The sequence below is a fragment of the Vespula vulgaris genome, chromosome 24 (genome assembly GCF_905475345.1).
Source record: "Vespula vulgaris chromosome 24, iyVesVulg1.1, whole genome shotgun sequence".
Lineage (NCBI taxonomy): Eukaryota > Metazoa > Arthropoda > Insecta > Hymenoptera > Vespidae > Vespula > Vespula vulgaris.
Genome location: NC_066609.1, coordinates 3,210,728 through 3,233,594, shown reverse-complemented (window position 1 = coordinate 3,233,594; position 22,867 = coordinate 3,210,728). Strand labels below are relative to the sequence as shown.

At 33.6% G+C, this 22,867-nt stretch overlaps 3 protein-coding genes across 13 annotated transcripts in view; 1 reads left to right on the top strand and 2 right to left on the bottom strand.

The window, feature by feature from the left end:
• Positions 1-3,911: 3,911 nt before the first annotated feature.
• Positions 3,912-10,436, top strand: LOC127071936 (ATP-binding cassette sub-family G member 1-like). 2 transcript variants are annotated; one of them, XM_051011778.1, is made up of 12 exons: positions 3,914-4,459; positions 4,793-5,066; positions 5,773-6,086; positions 6,288-6,461; positions 6,538-6,748; positions 6,887-6,994; positions 7,265-7,407; positions 7,539-7,707; positions 7,796-7,896; positions 7,997-8,152; positions 8,331-8,449; positions 8,527-10,436. In XM_051011778.1, the coding sequence occupies exons 2-12, from the start codon at positions 4,886-4,888 to the stop codon at positions 8,753-8,755; spliced, it is 1,905 nt and encodes a 634-aa protein (XP_050867735.1). In that variant the 5' UTR covers positions 3,914-4,459; positions 4,793-4,885; the 3' UTR covers positions 8,756-10,436. The 2 variants fall into 2 exon arrangements, with proteins under 2 accessions (XP_050867736.1, XP_050867735.1); XM_051011779.1 differs by lacking the exon at positions 8,331-8,449 and having other exon boundaries at positions 3,912-4,459; positions 8,527-8,682.
• Positions 10,437-10,781: 345 nt separating this feature from the next.
• LOC127071929 (inner nuclear membrane protein Man1) lies at positions 10,782-15,342 on the bottom strand. 3 transcript variants are annotated; one of them, XM_051011755.1, is made up of 11 exons: positions 14,842-15,338; positions 14,068-14,729; positions 13,889-13,994; positions 13,616-13,824; positions 12,789-13,006; positions 12,589-12,717; positions 12,348-12,477; positions 11,846-12,119; positions 11,512-11,733; positions 11,184-11,368; positions 10,782-11,117 (listed from the first exon to the last, which is right to left on the bottom strand). In XM_051011755.1, the coding sequence occupies exons 1-11, from the start codon at positions 15,024-15,026 to the stop codon at positions 10,966-10,968; spliced, it is 2,472 nt and encodes an 823-aa protein (XP_050867712.1). In that variant the 5' UTR covers positions 15,027-15,338; the 3' UTR covers positions 10,782-10,965. The 3 variants fall into 3 exon arrangements, with proteins under 3 accessions (XP_050867712.1, XP_050867713.1, XP_050867714.1); XM_051011756.1 differs by having other exon boundaries at positions 10,969-11,117; positions 11,184-11,321; positions 14,842-15,341; XM_051011757.1 differs by lacking the exon at positions 10,782-11,117 and having other exon boundaries at positions 11,187-11,368; positions 11,498-11,733; positions 14,842-15,342.
• Positions 15,343-18,449: 3,107 nt separating this feature from the next.
• Positions 18,450-22,867, bottom strand: part of LOC127071942 (uncharacterized) — a 204,183-nt gene continuing 199,765 nt past the window's right edge. For all 8 annotated transcript variants that reach the window (XM_051011802.1, XM_051011803.1, XM_051011805.1 and 5 more), the window contains one exon: positions 18,450-21,150. In XM_051011802.1, coding sequence (XP_050867759.1) covers positions 21,055-21,150 — 96 coding nt within the window. In that variant the 3' untranslated portion in view covers positions 18,450-21,054. The remainder of the gene's footprint in view (positions 21,151-22,867) is intronic.

Sequence of the window (22,867 nt, the reverse complement as noted above, 5' to 3'; positions counted from 1 at the left end):
AGTGGTGCTCTTTTAATATGAGCCCCCGCGAAAGGGAGAGAGAGAGAGAGAGAGAGCTTCAGTTTCCGATGCTGATGCTACTACTGCTTTCCACGATTTTCAACATTCTAATATTAGACGCTTATTCATTTGCGTAAAGAGTCGATCCAAAGACTTTTCGAAAATCTCTCGAGGCCAAAAGCGTGAGCGCGCGTAGAATCTCTAACTTATTAATAGTAACGCCTGCGCTCGCGCGCACACCGCTGGACGATGCTCGTCGTGTCAGCGAATTATAATACTAGCACAAATGGTCTTGCGCAAGCTAATATCTCCAGTTTAACGTACGTATGCGTTTCCTCTTGATCGATGGGACTTGCTATTTTGTTCAATAAAAGAGAAAAACCTTTGTTTGGTCCCTTGCATCACGGAACATTTTTAAACTTGATAACAGAACAACTTGGTTCTTAACAATTTCAAGTGGGAATGAATGATGAATGGTATTATTCTTCTTGGAAATTTCTAATGTTCATTGTTGTTCATGTAATGGAATTTCTTACAGTTTAAGATTTTAATTGCATAAAGAACATTCCGAGCATATATTTGTACTTTATCAAACGAACTATTACAGAACTATTGAATCATCTAGATGAATAATTCGAATAAATACTTCGAATGAATCAATTATTTATTCTGTTCGTAAATTGGAATATATAAATGATTTTGGTTAATGTTTGACTTCACCTCCGAACTAATATGAATAAACTACTAAAAAGATATGTACGTGAGTCATTAATGTACCTTATTACACGTGTACATGTATTTTAATCGATCACGCGTTACATACTTCGTTACTTGTTATTTTCCAGGCCCGATAAAATAAGTGAACGCATTATGCAAATATTTTATTTATAGCATATCGCCATCTATAAATCGATGGAAGCTTAATCAGAAGGTTGAAGGATATGTCGTACCTTTGGGATAAAAGAACGTTGGAGATTTCTCTTTGGATAATTTTCTGATATATGGGTCAGAAGTTATTTTCGACCAAACCTCCATTGCCATCGTCATATACCCTCCTCTATGAGGATAAACTCGTTTTCGTCTCTTTAAAAAGTCTCCCTTGGCAAAAAATTTCTTTCAAGGTCTTCTGGTCACTCGATGATGACCACTCTCATCATTTCTATTAAATTTGATAAAAACACTAAGAAATAAAATCTAGATAATATAAGAAATGTATTTTCTAATCGTAATGTTATTCCGAGAAAGGTTATATTACGAAAGGATGATTCCCAGCAATCTATCGCGGAGGAAATAAATACGGATGATATTTTATAGTTTTGATTTTTTCTTTTTCTTTTTTACATAGAAACACTATTCATATTCATTTCTCAAAAGACTCGTCGAAAGTTATGCTCTTTGGTACAATTTCTTTTGATATCGGTGGCTTCGCGCGATAATGGCTTAAATTTTTAGCATAAAAGAACGAGTCGACGACGGTGCTTCGAGCGATACAAACAAGTTTTGTCGTTGTTAATGTTATTAGACGAGACATTATTTACCAACGAAATCCCTGGCCACTGAGTAAAGTTTAAATATAAGCGCAAGTCGCGTCATTGCTACTACCGCGCTCACGACAGCTGCGCGATCTTAAATTTTAATACACGAATTTCTCAAACTCGAGAATTATTCTGTTGCATTTCAAGAGAGAATTTTAACGATCGTTACGATTTTGATAATGTATATCTCTCTTCTTCCTGTAACCGTTTACGCGCTACGATAATTTCATAAATGTTCGCTATTTCTCTGCTACTCGAGCTACTTAATCGTAGTTAATTACGATCTTGACTGTGTGTATTCGTGAATTACTTATTTATTATATAATTCGTCTCAAAATTCGACTTTTTCTCGAGTTTGAGAAAAATAAAAAAGGAATTGCAATAAAATAGATTAATGTTTTGTTGTAGTAAGATCGAAAATATTGAATGAACCTTTTCACAATTTTTTATCTAAAGCATGTATAAGGAAAAAATGTATATACACATATTTTATAAATTTGCCTCTTGTATGTATTTCTTGTATTCTCCGAAAATACGGTAAAAATCTTATCGAGCAATTATAAAGCGAGTATATATATATAAATATATATATATATATATATATATATATATATATATATATTTATAAATTTTTTCAGATTCTAGATATATCTATATGAAAAGAAAAATCTTTCACATAACAGGTATTGCACCATTTTTCTTTTTTTGATTTATTCACTTCGAACTGCGATATCGTTAGCTAAATGTACTCTATCGTATTACTGCTTAAGCTAATCTAATCGTAAACGATTCGTATGCGAGTGGAATATGTGTTCGTATGTGAGAGTAAGATGTACTTATTTACACAGGTATATACGGGAGATTCTCGTAAAATACAAGGGATGAGGATCATATCGCATAAATCTATATTTTACTATCTCCATATGATTGTATTTCTCCCTTTGAATGATGATAACTTTATTCTGAGACATGTCCTGTATATAATCAACAGCAAGATTTAAAATGATCGAGTTGGATACGTTATCTATACGTCGTTTTATGTAAGTTCCCTTTTTATCGCGTTATACATAATTCGTCATTTTTGCGCCGTGTCTTGTATAAATTCATGCTATTTATTGTTAGCATGAAATATATAGTTATAGAATAGTTATTTATAGCTAAATTATTGTTATTTATAGTATATCATATATCATTTGCTTTATTTTAATTCAAATTGCAGATCACTTTTCTTTCATTCTGACAAAGTTCGCCTTTCGTGATAATCGAATGTTTGTTTTTGTAACAGGTTCACTACTAATAATCTACATAATAACTTATAAAAATGGATTTTTAAAGAAGCTCTTTCACAAGAAGTGCAGATGATAACAGAATTTTTATAATTTTTTATATTTATAGCTCGTGGAGATTTGTAGTCTGACTTTAATTTGCTACAACCATAAAACACGCCAACCAGCCAGTTATTGATTTTGAAAAATGTCGATTCGTTTATAATAATTATCATAGATAGATAGATTTTGATAGATATGGTAGATATTAAAACTTTGACAAGAAGCTGCAAGACCTTGCTACGAAGCATTTCAGACTATTGATTCGAATATCGCTACTTCGAATTCCGCTGTTTGCGCTATTTTGCTTTTTTCTTTTTTCTTCTCTTTCTTATTTATTTCAATATATATACCATTTTCAGATCTCAAATTTATTAAATTTACGATAATTAACAGATCATTATCGTTTCTTTTTTTGTAACTGACGTACGTTTCCTTTATTCGATTACCTCTCGTTTGAAACGTATTCTTTTAATTTCAAATAAGAATATATTTAACCAATGTATTACACCACTTGGAATATCATACGAGCTAGAACGATAAACGATGCAAAGAAATATTTATAATATTAATCATCGCTCCAACAATTTTTTGTGACTCAACTTTTTATAAAGGATATAACAGGTTTTCCATCATTAAAAAATCTATCGAGTATCTTGAATATGCAAAATATAAAAGGAAAAATAAAAATCGATGAGAAACATACAAATGCTGGAAATTTGCATCTTTGCGTGATCCAGCGATCAAGAAAAAAGGAAAATGAATAAACAAATGGGCAGATAAAAAATCAGATTGAAGAGAGGAGAGAACAAAAAAAAGAGATACATATATAGAAAGAAAAGAGATATACATTATAAACAAAGCAAATAAGAAGAAATTAAAGTAAATAATGAAAGTAAAAGAAAGTTAACATATAATATTAAATATTTTTCTTTTCCTCTATCTTCTATCTCGAGAGAGCTCCGAGATAAGAAGGCTAGCGAAAACGGGATTCTAATCGTCCGTTCATTTAACGATCAGTTATTCTCTCTCTCTCTCTCTCTTTCTCTCTCCCTTCCCCCTCTCTTGCCGACCACTTAACGCACATACCATTTCATTCAATTGGCTTTTAGAGTATGCGTTCGCTCGTTGACTTGTAAGTACAGAAATGTAAAAACACAAGCCTTCAGAACGCCTAAGAAACACGTGCCTTCAGAACGTTTCTGTTGCGTGCAACTATCAATCCAAAGAGAAAGTTAAATCGAAGGCGAAAGACGAGGAATGCTTGGACGGTCGATTCGATCGTGAACGCCCGACTCGTTAACAGCATTTACTTTATCGTAAATGATATTATAATTGAAAGTGTCATAAATGACGTTATGATTAAAAGTGATTAGACGATGGTATCTATTTATGAAAGTGGGAAGTGTATAAATTGACAAAGTAACGGAATTTTAACCAACTTTTAAACGTAACCAAGTGTGGCTGATGCGTGCGCGTGTGTGTGCGCGCGCGCGCGAGAGAGAGAGAGAGAGAGAAAGAGAGAAAGTTTTTTTAAATTCATTTCCTAACTGATGTTTTTTCGTTATTCTTCATTTGGCAACTTTGAATCATTAAATGGTAAGTATCGCAATCGTCAAAGATTAGTTGCGGTTACACCCGTTAAAAACAAAAAAGTTTCTTCCTTTCTCTAATCTATATTCTAAAATGAACCGTGAACAATGAACTGTGAATCGTAAACCGTGAACCCTGAACCCTCTTCTCGTGCTCGGAACGTACATTCGATGAACATTGAAATTTCAAATGAGTTCTGCACGTTCGTCGGTCGATCAAAATAATCATTTTCTTTAGTATCAAAGTACACAATATCTCGTGCTGATAAAAGCGTTGAAATTTCGTTGCGTCGATTTCATACAATGTTTAATTGTGACTTTATTTTGTTGCTTGTTAAAGAGATAAAACGAGATGCACATATATGTGTGTACATGTAAGTAAATGTATCTAAATATATTCGCTAAAGACGAGAACGAACGAGCTTGTTAAGAGATGGATGGGAGACGTAGCGGTGATGATAATATATATCAAATAGACAACGATCATGAGATCGTCGATTCAATGATTGATCATCGTCAGAATTCAGATGAAATCCAGTGTTCTTGGTTGAAACGTGACGTATGTTTCTATATAGAGTTCCAGAATTTGTCTTACAGCTTGCCGATCGACAAAGGTAAGTCTGAAAGACTCATTTGACTTACATTAGTTCGCTATTATAATAAATAATGGAAATTCACGAGCGAAACATTTTTTTTTTTTTAATCGCTCTTATAATCGTTTTTATTATCTCTTATCAATCTTTAATCGACGTTATCTTTGAAATAATTTATCAGACGTAATAATTGTACTCGATTTAATATCGTTCGAGATATAAACAAAATAATTTGCCCTCTCCGTTTTACGTTATTATCAGAAATTTTTTTAACGTCATAAGTTGACTTTTCTTTATTCTTATTTTGCTTTTATAGCAATAAAAAAAGTAAAGTCAGACACGTACGTGGAATGCAAAGATCAAAGCTAATTCACTGTTGCATATACATGAAACGTGAGAATGATGGCAAAGTAAAAGAATCAACGATAAAAGATCGCTTCTATGAATAAATGTCGGTTATCGTGTTTAGTATAGGTCTGAATCATTTTTTGTTTTCTTCCCCCTATTATTAGAAGAATTCAACGAATATCATTTGCACGTTTATTTTTGGAATTTTGCTTATTGGCCGAACTTCGCTATCATATTATTCCAATTCGATCTACCGGAACATCTATTATAAAAAAATCACACATTAGAATTTCATAGAATAATTCGCGCGTATTACGCGAAACAAGTATAGTAAGAAAAGTTGAAATCGATCGGAATACCTCGTTATCTTCTTCCGCAGAGAAACGGAAGAAGATATTACAAAATGCAACGGGATGTTTCGAGCCAGGGAAATTGACGGCCGTAGTTGGTCCATCTGGTGCGGGCAAGTCGACTTTGCTGAGCATAATATCTGGTGTTAAATCGTCCAACGTGAAAGGATCTATTAAGATAAATGATCGCGAGAAGATAGATGCGAATATATACCGAAAACAAATCTGTTACGTACCTCAGCAATTCATGTTGCATCCTTTACTGACTACGAAAGAAACTCTCTACATTGCGGCGCGTTTCAAATTGGGTCAAGGATATTCAACCATAAAGTTACACTTTATCGTAAGTTGCATTTCACCGAAGATGTGAGAAACCGGAGGAGAGAGGGAGAGAAAGAGATATGAAAAATCTGTGTGAATAGAGGAAGTCTTCGAACGAATGCATGCTGTTTATTTTGTTTCTTTTTTTTAGACAATTATTTCGGAATCATTCGGATTTTCACGTTTTAATTACAACGAATAATTGATAATAATCCATCGATAGGTCAACAATATCGTCAAAAGTCTCGGATTGATGAATTGCCTTGACACGGCAGCTGGCAAATTAAGTGGCGGTGAAAGAAAGAGACTCTTGATCGGTACAGAGATCGTTACGAAACCGGCTGTTTTACTTTTGGACGAACCCACGAGCGGACTCGACAGTGTATCCTCTAATCAGGTTAATATAGTTATTTACTTATGAGTCAACTTTTTTCAAGTCTTAATTCGAACACAGCCCGAATTATATTTCATAGGTTATTAACCTGTTACATTCGATGTCGAAATCAGGATGTACGGTAGCTTGTGCGGTTCACCAACCCAGTAGTCAAATGATTTCTGAATTCGATAACATAATAGTTATCGATCAAGGTAAAATCTTGTATTGCGGCCCTCGCAAAGATGTGTTGGACACTTTCAAGGAAGCTGGATACATTTCTCCGCGTTTTTACAATATCGTCGAATTCGGTATTCCTTCGTAATTTCATTTATTGCCAATAAGACTATAATATATCGTAAATAGAATATAATCGCACGAATATCTAAGAATCTAAAAAGTCTAACACGAGATTAGATCAATAGAAATAGAGATCTTTTTGATTTTAGTATTGGAGGTGGTGACTAATCGATGTGACGACAATTTAAAGAATCTAGATAAAATTAATTCGGTCAAATATGTCCAGTGGAAATCACAATACGAGTTTTACAAGAACGGTACGTATAGGCATACATGTATATATACAGATAAATGAATTTGTTTTATTTTAATAAAAAGACGGTGATAATAAAAATCTGTCGATAAAATATTGTCACAGTTGGATTAAACTATTTCTTCCTTTGAGATTTGATCGTATCGTTAAAAATAACGGAGATATTTCAAATGTTGAAACAAAATGAAATATCCTGTACGTATAGCAATAAAGGAAGAACAACGATTGTAGAAACGTTATAGGAATGATAAATTTTTCGACGTAAACATTTTAGAGAGGGATACGAATATATCTTTCAAACGATTAGAAATGGACGAAGAAAGTAATTTAGCGAACGAGAAATTTCGTGAATTGTCTATATGGGAGCAACAAAAGATTTTATTGTTACGATCCTTCATATGTATTATGCGAGACAACGTGAGTAAAATGTGATAAAATATAAATATGCATACGTAGATAATACGTGAGCATGTATGTAAATAACGTAGCGCTAAAATATACGATGATGTACACAGACGAGATGCACAAGAAATTCATTTAAATTTCAGATTATGACAAAGCTAAGATTCGCCGCACACGTAATTGTTGCACTTTTATTGGGCTCTATATTTTACGATTTTGGTAACGATGCAAATAAAGTAACCAGCAACATTTCTTGCATCTTTTTTTTCTTACTCTTTCTATTCTTCGCTAACTCGTTGCCGGTCGTCCAGATATGTAAGCGATTACGTAAATACGCATGTTGTATTGCATTCTGTAATCTATTAAAGATTATAAAAATGTCTCACGTTTATTTCTTCCATAGTTCCTACCGAGGCATCGGTTTTTTATCGAGAACATTTAAATAATTGGTATAACTTGATGCCTTATTATATATCAAAGGTAGTTTCGGATTTACCAATACAGGTACGTAAAAATCATAAGAGATATTTTCAAGGAAAAACTCACCCTCAACTCGATAAAAGGAAAACATTTTATTTTCTCTCTTTTTCTTTATTTTTTTTAGTTACTCTGTCCTTCCTCCTTTTTTATTATAGCATATTATATGACTGGTCAACCTATGGAACGAAATAGTCTTATGCAAGCTTGGTTAGTTTGCATTTTGCATACTATTCTCGGACAATCGGTTGGAATAACAGTGGGTGCAGCATTCGATACTCAAGTAAATATTTGTCCAAATTTAAAAAATTTATTTTTCATTTACTAAACACTAAATTCAGTTCAATTACGTTTATGTGTTATGTAAAGCGAATGGTTTTGGGTTGCCAAAAAAAAAAGCAAAATAAGATAACCATTTAGTTCTTATAGTTTTTTTTTTTTTTTTTTTTTTTTTTTTTTAGATTGGAACATTCCTCATTCCTGCATTGAGCATTCCGATGTTTTTATTCGCGGGTTTCTTTTTAAAACTCAATGAAATCGCATCGTATTATCAACCATTTTGCACGATCAGTTTCTTCAGGTGAGAATGATTTTCTAAGTACACAAGTCAAGAAAGAAATGGAAAATTTACTTTTTATTCTGTTTCTATTGTTTCAGATATGCTTTCGAAGGTATCATGCAAGCCATTTATGGTTTCGATAGAGAACCTTTGCTTTGCACGGATATATATTGTCATTGGCGTTCTCCGAAAGAAATTCTATCAACGATGAACATGCAATCGGTAAAATTTCACGTTATCGTGAGTGTTATGCTCGCTTGGATTTTTTCTTTACACGTCCTCACATATTGTACATTACGATGGAAACTGCATTGTATTAGGAAATAATTTTTCTTTTTTTTTACTTCAATTTTCAACGACCTTAATGTTTCTTATTCTTTTTTTGGTGTAAAGAGAGAAAGAGAGGGAGAGAGAGAGAGAGAGAGAGAGAGAGAGAGAGAGAGAGAGAGAGAGAATTTATTTTTACAATAAAAAACATCAATTGTTTTTAAATAAGATATATTTACGGCGATTACTGATTATTATATATTTGATAAGTAAATTCTATCGGGACTAAATATTATAACTTTGATATTTAACTCTACGACTTCATCTTCTTCGCCTTACACGTAATGTTTTTTTATTAGTCATTTTGAAAGGAGTATCACATATTATCTTACTTAATGCAATATAGTTTTTATCGTATCAATTAGTAGTGAAATTGTCCTGAATAGTTTTTAAATATTAGTATACATACTAAAATAAGACAATTATATATATATATATATATATATATATATATATATTATATACATATTAATTAATAACTTTTGTGCAAGAGAGTAATTACATAGCGATATTTTTTTTTTTTTAATGGGAAGAAAGTATATACGATTCACAACTTTATATTCTAATATCGTCCCGTATACATATCTATTTTTAAATTAACACATCGTCAGCTGGCGATGGAAAATATTATATGTAGTCGGCGGAATTTCGTTTTATCAAAGAATATTACTTGTTTATACATTCCATTGAACTGAATAAAATGTGCAACATGATAGTATAAAAACTTAAATATAATTGAAGAATGTATATTTAAAATTAAAAATAATATAAAAAATCTTGATTAATTTAAAAAATAAAAGGATAATAAAAAATAAGTAGTTTCGTCTGTAAAAGAGTCGAAAAGAGTAGTTGCATATTAAAGAAAATTTATTATGTATTTTTTAAAGAGAAGCTAGCGAGTAAAACATTCACTCCTATATGAAGAAATTTCACAAAATCTGCGCTTTTTGTAGGAATATGTTTTTATGATTATTTTTTTATTAATCATCTATTCTTCTGAATGTTTTCCAAGAAGATGAACAAAACTGAACAGGCTACAAAACAATAACGTACTCTAATTTTCTTAAATTTTCTCAGAAATTTCATTTCTGTACATATATTCAAAACTAAACTTATCTAAAAAGAAAGAGAGAAATAGAGGGAGGGTGAGAGAGTCTTAAACGTTATTTTATCCTACCGGCTGACAATGTGTCAAGATAAAAATTCTATATCCGATCTTTACTTTTATTAAACGTAAAATAAAAAGTTAGTACAAATTCATTACATAAGACAGATTTCTCATTGACTTCTGTCCTTATTCATAACTTAATCTTAGTGATCCTATTACAGGGTGCTTTTAAGGACACTTTCAATACTTAAGCACCCACCTTGTAGGCTTCAAGTGAAATATTAATCTGTTAACCGGAGAAATAGTCGATCGGTGAATACGAATATATGACAAATATTTGTCAAAAGCACGAATGATAAGTATTTCTACGGATGATAAGTATAACTAATATAATTTTTGTAATTAGTGATATACTTATTTATTCTTTTATGTCCAGAAAAATAAAAATTCGTCTTCCACAGTTAACAGGTTAATAACGTCCTTATGTTATTAGCTATTAATCAGGTCCAGATATCAAGCGGTAATTAAAGTGTAAAAAAAAAAGAATATATAAAATAAATAACTTTTCGCGAATCAATCATTAAATAATAATAAAAGAACAAAAAAGAAACATAGATTGAATCGGGGATTTTATCGTCCATAAGATAAAACGTAACGTAAAATTGTATTTAGGAAGGAATTAATCGATATTAGAAGTAGTATAGGAGAAAAAGAGATCTAAAGGATATATTATTCTTTGATAATCTGGTACCCACCTATATTACTACTCTACGGTTCTATAAAATTTAGTTTTTACATTACATTTTTACAATGACATAAAGATTTTTCTTTTGATAGATGAAAAATGTACCTTTTTTTTAAATAATGTCAGATTAAAAAAATGTACAAATTATTTTAAGATGATGATGAAAATGGTGTAAAAAAAAAAAAAAAAAAAAAAAAGCGACTCAAATTTAAATCATTTCGCGTCATATTGCTGAGATTATAGCGAATCATAAAAAGTATATCAATAGATCTCGGATACAAACGATTATATAAAATAAATTCAATTCTTTTTTTCTTTTTTCTTTTTAAGATATGATGAGCAATTACACAGTGTTTATTAATTAGATTCTAATGGACTTTGCCAATAGTGTGCCTGCATAGACAACCGTTTATTGTTACTTGGCTTTAAAGGTGTCGTGCAATGCACTGCATCTGGAAATCTTTCGTAATATCGTTCGAGTCGCAAATATTTGACCGTAACTAAATGACCTAGAAATAAACATATAATAAGGTTAACACGTTATTTACACTTATTTGGATAAAATCGAAGCTTACCGTCAAACCACCAGCCATGCAATGCTCTGTAGGCTTTTCCAGCATCTTCTTGCGATATACACTTCATGTAAACACAACCTTCTCGGCTCCCACGATCCACTCGAATATGAAGTATTTTCACTCCCTCTCCACACTTTTCTAAAATGGCATCTTGTATTTTGATCTCCCAATTGTCGTCATTCTCGCTGTATACGTAATACACATATATATACACACACACACACACATATATATATATATATAAAACAACTCATTCATCGTCAATTATTTTGATCGCGATAAATATATATATATGTCGATTTAAAAAAACGTACAAAATAATACATACGCATCTGGATCGAACATATGTCTTATCTTTAAGCAGGGTGTCGGTGAACAAGTTAAACTATTAACCGATCCTTCCATAGTTTCAAACGCTTGTCCTTGCCAAACTTTTGACTTTTTATTCAATGACGGACTTTGCGCGTTAGACTTGTTTAGAGTATTATTAGGTAACCAACGCCACACGTGAAATTCTTCTCCAGCAACTTGTTGCACTTCTCTTCGAATTCTGCAAATTATAACAATATTTATAGTTACATACATATATACATATAATATGTATATATTTATTAGCAGATTGATTCGTTTTACAATGCAAAAAAATAAGCCAACTAATCCACCTAGATTCGTTTTCGTCCAAGAACCTAACAGCTTTCTCCCATAATCCAGCCATCCTTTTACGATCTTTTGGTAAAATCAGATTATCTCGCACATGATTTATCGCAAGAAAAATGTCTTGCGTCGAACCGGAAGGTGACAGTCCTGCATTTTGATGATGCTGTTCAACCACATTAATGATTTCGCTAACTAGCTTAAATACTTCTCTTTCCACGGATTTTTGGTATCTTTTATACCAAACGAATAGTTTCTGCGTCCCGATAACTGCTAAAAGGCCTACGAATATATCATAAATATCATACATCTAAATATCATCGCTTTCTATTCGGATAATAAAACAGTCCATATTTTTTTCCTTTTTTTTTTCAACACGATAGTACCACGTGAACGCAAAATATTTATGTCATGTATATTACTTCTTTTTTACATTTAAAATATTAATTCATATATATTTGTAGAATTTTTAAGCGCTCTCTTCGAATAAGCTATCTGTCAGGAATTTACCAAGGGAGATTATCAGGAGAGTTGAAAAAATGGTGAATAACTTATTCTTTATATGACACTGTAATGGCAGTTCTGGATGTAATATGACCATCCCTATTTTTCCATTCATACGTGCTGGGAATATACTATCCTGCAACAAAAACATGCTGTGTTTTCTTTTGAACATTGTTAGTAAATATTATAACAACGATAACATATTATCGATCTGCATGAGATAATTGAGCATTTTTTAAAACTTTACCAACGAATTCAATACTTCTCCGGATGCCTTATCGCCATCGCTTACGTCAATGAGCGAAATACCCCATTGAGGATTCCTAATAATAAGAAGTTGTGCATTTTGTAAATCTTCTTTCACTTCTAGAGGTGTCTGTAAAATTGACTTGTATCACATATTTTAATACGTATATTTTAACCGTAAGAAGAAAGTCAGAAACATACCACTTTACTGTTTGCAAACATATCCATAATTTCAGAGTCTGTTAGATATGGTATATCGCTCGAATTGTCGCACAGCACGGATATTGCCTTCTTCAATAAAATTGGTTGGAGTCGTTTTAACAATTGTAATACAGATTCTACATTTTCTTTCATTACACAATTAACTCCAGGTGCTTTGAGATCAGGTGTTCCCATAAAACAGAGCGGTATATCGCTATCTATAAATTCACAAAGTGTTAATTCTTACAAATCATTATAACGGAATTTTTTTGATTTATCTTTATTCAATTACGCTTAAACATTAAGCAGCTGTATTAAATGCAGGTAAAAAGAATTTTATGTAGTAAACTTAACGTGACAAATGATACGATTGTTAAATGAAATATTTAAATAATGGGAACAGGAAATAAAATGTGGAAACTGATAATATAATCAACATATAATATTTATTAGACATTTCAAAAGAGAATACACATTAAGGAATTTTGGACGCTTGACATTTCTAAGCAACTGCATTTTATACAGAAATGGACATAACTGAACAGATAAAATATATTTTTAAAAATGCTTTGTAATTACTTTTAAAATAGATTAAAAAAGAAGGAAACAAAAGAGAAAGAAAAGAGAAAGAAAGAAAGAAAGAAAGAAAAAAAGAAAGAAATAACCGGATATGGCGTTGCTGCATTTTTGTTCGTATCATAGCATTAGTAAGAAAGTCAAAAAAGTTAATAAAAATAATCGGATATATAAATTGTCTTACTATTTACTAGGAATAATATGAAAATAAATTTATACTACATAATTAGATTATGCTTCTGCATACCTACCCATTGACAATGATGGGAAAGTTTCACCTTTACCACCAAGCCCCAAGTATATTATTGCCAGAATTCCGAAAAATGAAGCAAGTACTACCACCAGTATTACCGAAACCATATTTTGGTTGTTCCGTAAATCTTCCTTATTAGAGGTAGATTTGAATGTTTTACCAATAGCGTTGCGAGATCTATCAGTAGTTGTAACAACGGGTCTTGAACTGAACAAAAATTATCTATGTCACGATATCAATGCAGAATTGTATTTGATATGTTTCTACGTACCTCGAAGTTGAAGTCGTGTACAAAGATCTTAACGAGGAGAAATGACCATTGGAATCCTTTTCTCTTGTTTCTGGTAAAACGGACGATGTGTGTCGTATCGTAGGGCCTGCGAATGAAAATTAATTAGACGGCTTTCAATCAAACATTTAATAATCGATCAAGTCGATGTAATAATTTACTGCTTATATTAGTTGAGAGGGACATCGCAGGAGGATCTAACAACGTTCTTGAACTGAGCCTTCGTGTAAATTCTGATAAAAATGGAGTCTCATAATTTGAAAGCAAATCTCTTGAATCTCTTCCAGTCGCATCTTCTTTAGTCGATGGTATAAAAGTAGTATAAGTTTTAAAAGCCGGCTCAACATATTTATTATCTTTAAGAGTATGTACCGGTCTTGACACTGTTTCGTATGATTTTGTAGATTGATCTTCACCGATCATGTGTTCGGTATGCGGTTTGGAAGCGTACAACTTTCCAACGCTAGTCAAATATCTAGATTGCGAGTACGTCGATCCAGTTTCTTCTCTAATGTCCGAATCTGAACCAGTTTCTAAACCATCCGATAGATTGGCTGAGTTATAAATCTTTGAATGTTTCTTTTGTATATTTGGAATAGTACGATTAGCAAATGTTGGACCAGCAACCGATTCAGGTATAACATTATCAACTATTTCCACATTGGAATCTTTGACCAAACTTTTAGATTCAGAAGGTATAGGTACTGTGGAAGATGGAGGTGGCATAGGATTAGCCAAAGTCTGACGACGCGTACTCGAAGCCGATTTTTTTCTTTTAACCACAGTTGAAGCTGTATCCTCGTCGGTTTCATCACTGCTATATCTGTAAATGATTAAAATTATTAGAAAATATCTTTATAGAGAAGTTGTGAGTCAAGTTCATTAACCATTCTAAAGGTAAATATAAATAAGAAGATATTAGATGTAAGTTATACCTGGCAGCTAACGAATGACGCGTTCCAGCGAAACCTCGGGTTTCTATAAGATTCTTTAATTTTTTAACTAGTATTTTTCTGGTTGTCTGTGTTACAGGGCCTACCGGGTATCCATATTCCATGAGTTTACTACGTAATTCTGCATCACTGAGACTATCTACCGACATTTTGTTTACCAAAACCATAATGAAATATTTAAACAATTCGATCCACACGTATTAACTGGCGCATTAAATTTACGCACGATGAATTAAAAAGACGAAGAGATTAATTCGAGATTGTCAATAATTTGTCTTTGTTTCACAATTTTCCTTTGATCTATGTATCATGCACACGTGCAACTTCTTTTAGCTTCTTTTTTGGCAATCTTATAGAACTAGGCTATTCAGGAAAGATTTCTCTCATAGACCACTTTCAGAAAACAATCCACTCGTGAACTAAAACATGGCGCAATTTTCTAACGGCCATAGTTAGCCGATACAGCGTTCCATACAGATTCTTTGAGTACGTATCTTATTGGTTCGTTTGTCCGAAAGTAAGGCAGCTTTTATTCCGTTAGATTGTTTCGTTCACAGAACGTTAGAGAGCGCTTTTAACAAACATTCGCTCTTGAGTCATTCTTGATCTCTATCTGTGCTTATTTCTATGCTTCGTGTCGAGTCTAGATAACCAACGCCATTTTAAGAAGGTAGTTTGAGCAGGTGAGCAGAGAGCGAACAGTTCCGCCAAAAAAGATATTAGAAAATTATTATTCTTTAGAATGATTACGCGACAACTAATCAGAAGATTTACAACGAGCGCTGTACGAAGGTCGGATCATGAGGGTGATGGTATACCCGGTCACGTAAGTAAATTCTCACTTTAATCGTCTATCTTCATTCATTAGACATAATATAATTCTTTCTATTTCTTTGTTATACAGAATATACCGTTCCCGATAAAAAACAAGCTCGTGTTGACCATGATATTTTGCGTATTTTTTGGAAGTGGCTTCTCATTACCCTTCCTATCCGTTCGTTATTCGATGCTGAAGTAAATTATGTAAGCTATTTCGACGAATACAGGCATATTTGTCAATACATTTACTTGAAATGTCAGTTTTCTGCGTTTATACACACTTATTCATGCCTGATATTCATCTGCGTCAAATGATATCTAAAGAAGTATTTAAGCGTACCATTGAATGAATGTGATGTACAGTTGAATAAACTTTTAGAACCTTTGGGACATCATTGTTAGGAACGATGGAAATAGGCAGCAAAATTATATTATGGCGTTTTGTAATGGACATCGTCTTTCTCTTTCAGATCTTAATAATTAGTAAAGTCAAATGCGCATCAATGGTCTGGAAGCTCACGAATGAATATCTATGGAGTAGTATTGTATGTTAATGTATTACATTTAGCAAGGCAATATTAAATTATGTTATTATGTAATATTAAATTATCGTAAACGAACTCTAGTAGAATTTAAATTTCGATCCATATCATATACTATAATCTTTTTATATAATAGTTTTTGCGTTACGTAATATATTTACCGACGGAGACTCTTTGGTTTCTGCATTTAACCACAGTGGCGTTCGTAACTTAGTAATCGACGATGTATCTTAGAATCGAAAAGAGCTACTGTGCGGTTTCAATTGTTACAAACAATTATAATAATGATGCTTTTAATTAAAGATTTAAGATCTTTGACGTTGTTCGTATCACGGAGAATTGATTATTGACTCGCGTAGTAATTCCATCGCCGCCATTTTTTATCAACTAGACGCAGTCTCTCCGCGGTTTTTTTGAACAAATCGAAAGTGCTTTTAATTTCAAAAGCGTCGAGCGAACCATTGTTTCGAATTGTGTTTTGGCGAGTGAAAAACAAACAAAAGCATCCAATTGAATTTGATTCAATGGAATTCATTCCCTTTTGTGTTACCGACGAATGAAAAGGCAACTCGTACAGGAGGCGTACATCGGCTCTGAGTAAACCAACGCTAGATAACGTACGAGTCTTTCCCTAAAGTCAATTATATTCCTGCAACATGTGCATTCGCGCGAAATCAAACAAAGTACATATGTACGCTATTGTATAATATTTCTTCTTTGATTCGTATATCTTTTTTAATCGTTTTATTCTAACTCATTATGCGATTGTTAACTATATTCGATATAAAGTCAAAAAGAATAGAGAAGCATAAAACGGAAAAATCAAAAAAATAACAAAGATAAATTTTCTCTTCGTTTCAATGGACGACGCCAAAACAAACGTTAAAAAGAGAAGAAAAAAAAAGAAATAAGGTCGTTAGAAAAAACGCATTCGTCTAATTACGAGAGGAAAATAATACTGGAATAGTAAAATAGGTTTGTTAGGATTGCGTCCAACTAAATTTTTTGATCTGGATTTTATTCGATATATTTTTGTTCATTAAGAGATTGTAGTCGTAGGGAAATTGTTCTCTTTTTCTCCTCTTTTTTTTGAACTGAAACTAACTAGAACTTACCTCGAAAATTTTTCAGGGATTAGCGCGAGAGGGCCGGTTAGTTATTACGCACTCTGTGCCTACGTCATTGTCGTGTCGTTCTTGGAGCACTTTTACCGACACTCCATTTATTTTTTACGTGACTACCCGAGCAAAGAAAACCGCGTACGAGTCGAAGAGGTGAACACTTAGCGCGCTCGGATGTTGGAAGAAGAGGCAAAGCAGGGTACCACCAAGTTCTTTAGTATCGCGACCGTCAACCACTCGAGGATATTTTTTCTTTTTCTCTCTCTCTCCCTCTCTCTCGGCTAATTGGGGTAACAACAGACTCATTAGTCTTACGGTCGAGGAGACGAGAGAGGCTCGTTTAACGTCGAGTGTGGTGGTTCGTGAATTCTTTACATAACGAGCCTCTTTCTCTCTTTCTCTCTCTTTTTCTCTCTTTCGTTATTCTTCGCGAGAAAGAGTAGGTGGATAAAGAAGAAGAGAAAGAAGTTAGCTAATGGACGGTGCGAGAGGAAACGTTAATGGCGACACGGACGGAAACGTGCAAAGATGTCGAAAATCACCGAGTAGAGACGCTTGTTGTTTTTCTAGTCTCCTTCTAGCTTCCTTCTAGATTTCCTTGTCGTTGTTTCTCGTTGAAATTCAAGAGAGGTGGATAAAAGACGTAATATATTTTTTATTCAGATAATAATGTTCCATAAAACATTGTTTATATATATATATATATATGTGTGTGTGTATATATATATATATTTATTTATTTATACGTAGGACTATGAACAAATATTTTTTCTTCGCCTAGGATCCTAGTCTCGTAACTTAACTTAAGGTAAATGTGTTTTTCCCATATTTCTTTGTCGTTTTTATTTTTGGTGTGTTTTAATTTAATTTGTTTTTGTTATGGGAAAAGAACGCAAAAAGAAAAACGGACGAAGCTTCGAGTCTCGTTGCATCTCGTTGCATTTCGTTGCATTCAAACGAATTGCATCGCTTCTTCGGTATTTCTTTTCTTTTACGGTTATACTATATAGTCGATTTGGTGGATATGGATCAACTAATAATTCAGGGTCCTCGATAAAATCGAGCAAATAACGCAGCTTAACGTCTACAAATTGGTGAGGACACGGTACATATAACTCACTTTTATTTTCATACCAAATATAATTTTCTATGTTTCTGTTTCTCTTTTCTTTCCTATTTTCTTTCTTTTTTAAGTGTTTTATTTATTTCATTATTCTTTTTGTCTTGTTCTTTTTATCATATCTCTTATGGACACACTTTGAATTATTTCAACGAAGTGAACGGTTTCGGAAAACGAAAAACAAGAATAAAAAAAGGCATTACGTCCATAAAACATAATTCCATGCACTCTTTTTTTCTACTTCTTTTTCTTTTTTTCTTTTTGTTATCGAATCATAGATGAAGAATTCGATGAAGAATCAAGGAGAAGGATCAATGGATCATTGATCGTACGTGTAGAGTAATTAAAGACTTTCCTTTTTTCTTTTTCTTTTTTTGTCGCCCTTGGAAACGAATCGCTGGATTGTCACTCGGTTAATACGATCGTTTGTGTAAAGTTTCCAAACTCTGCTCTACAATAATGCGATTCACAGGCGAGATGAATGAAAAGTAGAAAGAAAAAGGAAAAAGAAGAAAAATAGCGAGGGTTAAATCAAACGACGTTTTCTCTCTCTCTCTCTCTCTCTCTCTCTCTTTCTTTCTCTCCCTCTCTCTCTCTCTCTTTCTCTCTCTCCTCTTCTTAATGGAAGAAAATTGGATTCGTACATCATCAAAAATACACGTTTGATATATTGAACGTCTTAACAATTATTGCACGCTAATTTTTCGTTTTTCGAAAAATTTTAATGTGTTTTTTGCTTTTCATTTCTCTACTTCTCTCTCTCTCTCTCTCTCTCTCTCTCTCTCTCCTTCTTTACTTTTCTTTCTTTCTTTGCGGCGTGTTGCATACGTGTGTGGGTATTATGTATACGTGCATGTATACGTCGTCGTGTGAGCGCTACAAAAGGAAGGTCATATAATAAGAGTGGAGGAGCCTTGCGAATCATGAAACGAACATTTTTCACGATCAATCCCCGCGTTTATGTTCGACTAATAATTTTAAATTTAAAATACCTTACTCGATAAATGATACAGGTCGATTCCATGCCATAACGGTACATGTCGACGTATTTATGTATCTATGTATTTGAAAAACATGTAATTAAAAGCGTTTTGCGAAAGTCCAAAGGATTTTTATACGCGCGGATAAAATATTCCTTATTTTTGTAATCGTACTCGCGATAAGACAATAGATCACTGACTATCTCTTGTTTTTCTCTTTCTTTCAGTTTCTTGTTTTTCTAATTTTTTTTAAGCACTAACTTAAATTACAAGCGTATATTTACAACTCTCTAAGAGGTAATTAATCTTTCTTTCTCTCTTTTCTTTTTTACTTTTTCCTTCATCACCGTTTTGCAAGTATGTATGTAAAGTAACGCAAAAAATATTCTTTATTTACATCGCATCATCGTGCTCATCGTCCTTTCTTTCGCGTCTCTCTTTCTCTCTCTCTCTCTCTCTCTCTCTCTCTCTCTCTTTCTCTTTATTTCTGTGCCATGTGTATTCAGAAGAAACCTTTATCTATAAATCCTTCGTAGCTACCACGTACGGACGGTCTGATTACCTCTATATATACGTTCTACTTCTAAAATGATTTTCTAACAACTAAATTCGCATTAAAGAACGAAAGGGGAGAAAAGAAAAGGTAAGAGCATTTTTTCCCTCGTTTCATTTACAGATTTGTTACTTGCGATGTGAAACGAATCAGGGATTCGAAAAGATCGAAGAAATAAGATCGATTCGTTTTCTCGTTATTTTAGCATTTTTTCGAAACTCGTAACTTTCATTTCCATTTCGATTCGCGGTGTCTAAAGTAAAAATATTATAGACTTATCGATCAAAGCAAGGCGATTCACAATATTATCACAGATGAGAAACATTCGATTCTAGGTTGAAGATACAAATCGTTGTCCTTTTTTTTTCTTCCTCTTTCTTTACTCGATCATTTTCATGGGAGCCGTCATACTAATGCATCGAATTTTTTCTTTGAGAGGGGCCACGTTTTAACGATGAAACGTTTCAAGAAAGATCTAATCGTGAATCAAATTTCGCTTTTCTCTCTATTTTCTTCCTTTATCGTAAAATTTGAGTAGGTCGCATTTCGATGTCCGATAAAATACTCCTAGACTTTTAGAGAACAATCTCCTTTATTCGTCATTTATTAATGTAGGTGTCTCTCTCTCTCTCTCTCTCTCTCTCTCTGTGTCTGCGTGCGCGTATATGTGTTTGACTAGAATCACGAACTGCCTAGGAGTCGAACATCGAAATTCCAACGGAAGATGGCAAAACGCTTGATCTTTGTTCGATAGTCTCGAATTCTCCTGATAATATTTCACCTTCTCATACCCGGTCCTTTCCTCGACTCCTTCTCGATTGATACCGAAAATCCGCAATGTCCAAGATGGGTTTGAGTATATGGCATGGAACGACCCTGAATTATTTCTTAGGCATTTAAGCTATATACATGGCGGTTCTCTGTGTGTATATCTTTGTTTAAGTGTATGTATGTATGCATGTATATCCTTAAAAGGAGATCGATATGTCTCGTTGGTGGCGTTGGTTCGGGAATCCCTAGGTAAGGGAAGACCATATTCCTTTGGTTAATTCTTTCTGACTTATTCCTTTGCGGACAAGGATCCATTAGTCAACGCCATGACCGGGCCAGAACTTCCCCTCGAGTTCGTGTCGGAATTGAGCTCCAACGACGAGTCCTGCAATGAGAGAGTACGAGAAAAATATATGATTAGACGTCAAACTATTTAGACAGAGAGGGAGGTCTAACTAAAACCTACAACTCCCCGCGAACTACGATAAATCTGACGTCTGTCGACCTTTCATTTTTTTTTCTTTTTTCTCTTTTTTTTCCTTTTTTTTCCTTTTTTGGCTCTTTTTTATTTTTCTTCGACAAAACTGCTCTTTCGACGGCCGATCGATCGATCATCGTTTTTATTAATTTTCTTCTACGATCTTTTATAATTTATTACAGTGCGATGACGTATAGCCACCACGATAGTACTCTTCTTGTTCTTCTTTTCTTTTTCTGTTCCTAATGGAAAATAAATTGTTCGCGCGACGCGAAAGCATGTCGGTGATGGTCCGAAATATCGTAAATTAGTTGTACGTCGAACGTCTGTCAGGGAAAAAAAGTATTTCAATGTTGTTTTGATAAAAGATCGATTCTCGCTCTTTCAATGATCGACACCCTTACAAAGAGGTTTACCATCGTTAAGAATATTTGTAATTTTCGATTGTTAACATCAATCGCCACAGGGTAAGACGAAACTGAAGTAAGGACCATACCTATGCTTATCTTTTTATCCTGATAGAGATTCTACTTTTGAATTAATCGATTTATCATTTTTCACATACATGTATCATTGAAGAGTAAAGGAAGCGATAAGTTAGATGACTAAAAAAAAAAGAAATTCTATGAATCTTTGGATCGTTCACAATCTACTCTCGTAAGATGAAAAGAGAAAGAAAACTTCGGTAGCAGAACTCGCGTTTCCACAAAGCCTGTGGCACCGTTCGGCGTTGCTTTACGATGATATAGGAAACCATAACTGGTTTATGCGGTCATTACACGCTCGTGGCCAGCTTCGGCGATACATTTGGCAATGATCGTCCGGGTGTACGCGTGAAACCGAAGCGCTCGCCACGAATAGGAACAATACGAGCGAGCGAGCGAGCGAGAGAGAAAGAGAAAGAGAAAGAGAAAGAAAGAGAGAGAGAGAGAGAGAGAGAGAGAGAGAGAGAGAGAGAGAAACAGACTACAGGACGTTGGCCCGTTTGATTTATTGTCGCGAAGAAAGCCTTTCCAAACGATCCTCTCGTACACGTGATACATATATGTACATATGTATATACACATACATATACACTAGGTAGAAATACGTTGATCGGTTTACGATCGTTCGTAATATGCTTCCGCGTAGCAGCAGCAGCAACAGCAGCAGTAGCAGTAGCAGTAGTAGTAGCAGCAGCAACAGCAGCAGCAACGAGGACGACTGCTTTTAACAGTTTCGTCCTAGCTGTCTAGCATCCCTTGGCAAGCACCACCCCATTTCTATCCTGCCGTTTCCTACCCTCCAGCGGTTTTCGCTCGTCTACCCGTTCGTGGTATCGGTCATTAGGAAGTTAAAGGGGTCCATTACAGTCTTTACGATCTGCCATCGCCGCCAACGCAGCATCTCTGCCTTACAGGTACCGGTGGAAGAACGCTTTACTCGCCAATTACACGATCGTACACCGAAGGAAATTCTCTTGGACATTTTCTAGCGAAATTCTTTTTTTTTTCGTTCGTAAATTTTTTTTACAAATTTTTGTTTCTCTCTCTTTCGTCCTTTCGATTTTTTCAATTCATTGCGCTCAATTTAAATAACACAGACACTTTTCTTTTTATATATAATAGATATACGTATAGGCTAC

What these genes read in the sequence shown, in the direction of transcription:
- LOC127071936 (XM_051011778.1), top strand. Translation starts at nt 4,886, where the DNA reads ATGGATGGGAGACGTAGCGGTGATGATAATATATATCAAATAGACAAC. An exon ending in ACAGTGTATCCTCTAATCAG is followed by an intron (nt 6,462 to 6,537) that starts GTTAATATAGTT and finishes TATATTTCATAG; the next exon opens with GTTATTAACCTGTTACATTC. An exon ending in TATGTATTATGCGAGACAAC is followed by an intron (nt 7,408 to 7,538) that starts GTGAGTAAAATG and finishes TTTAAATTTCAG; the next exon opens with ATTATGACAAAGCTAAGATT.
- LOC127071929 (XM_051011755.1), bottom strand. Translation starts at nt 15,026, where the DNA reads ATGGTTTTGGTAAACAAAATGTCGGTAGATAGTCTCAGTGATGCAGAA. An exon ending in CATATGTTCGATCCAGATGC is followed by an intron (nt 11,369 to 11,511) that starts GTATGTATTATT and finishes TTACGTATACAG; the next exon opens with CGAGAATGACGACAATTGGG. An exon ending in GCATGGCTGGTGGTTTGACG is followed by an intron (nt 11,118 to 11,183) that starts GTAAGCTTCGAT and finishes GTTTATTTCTAG; the next exon opens with GTCATTTAGTTACGGTCAAA.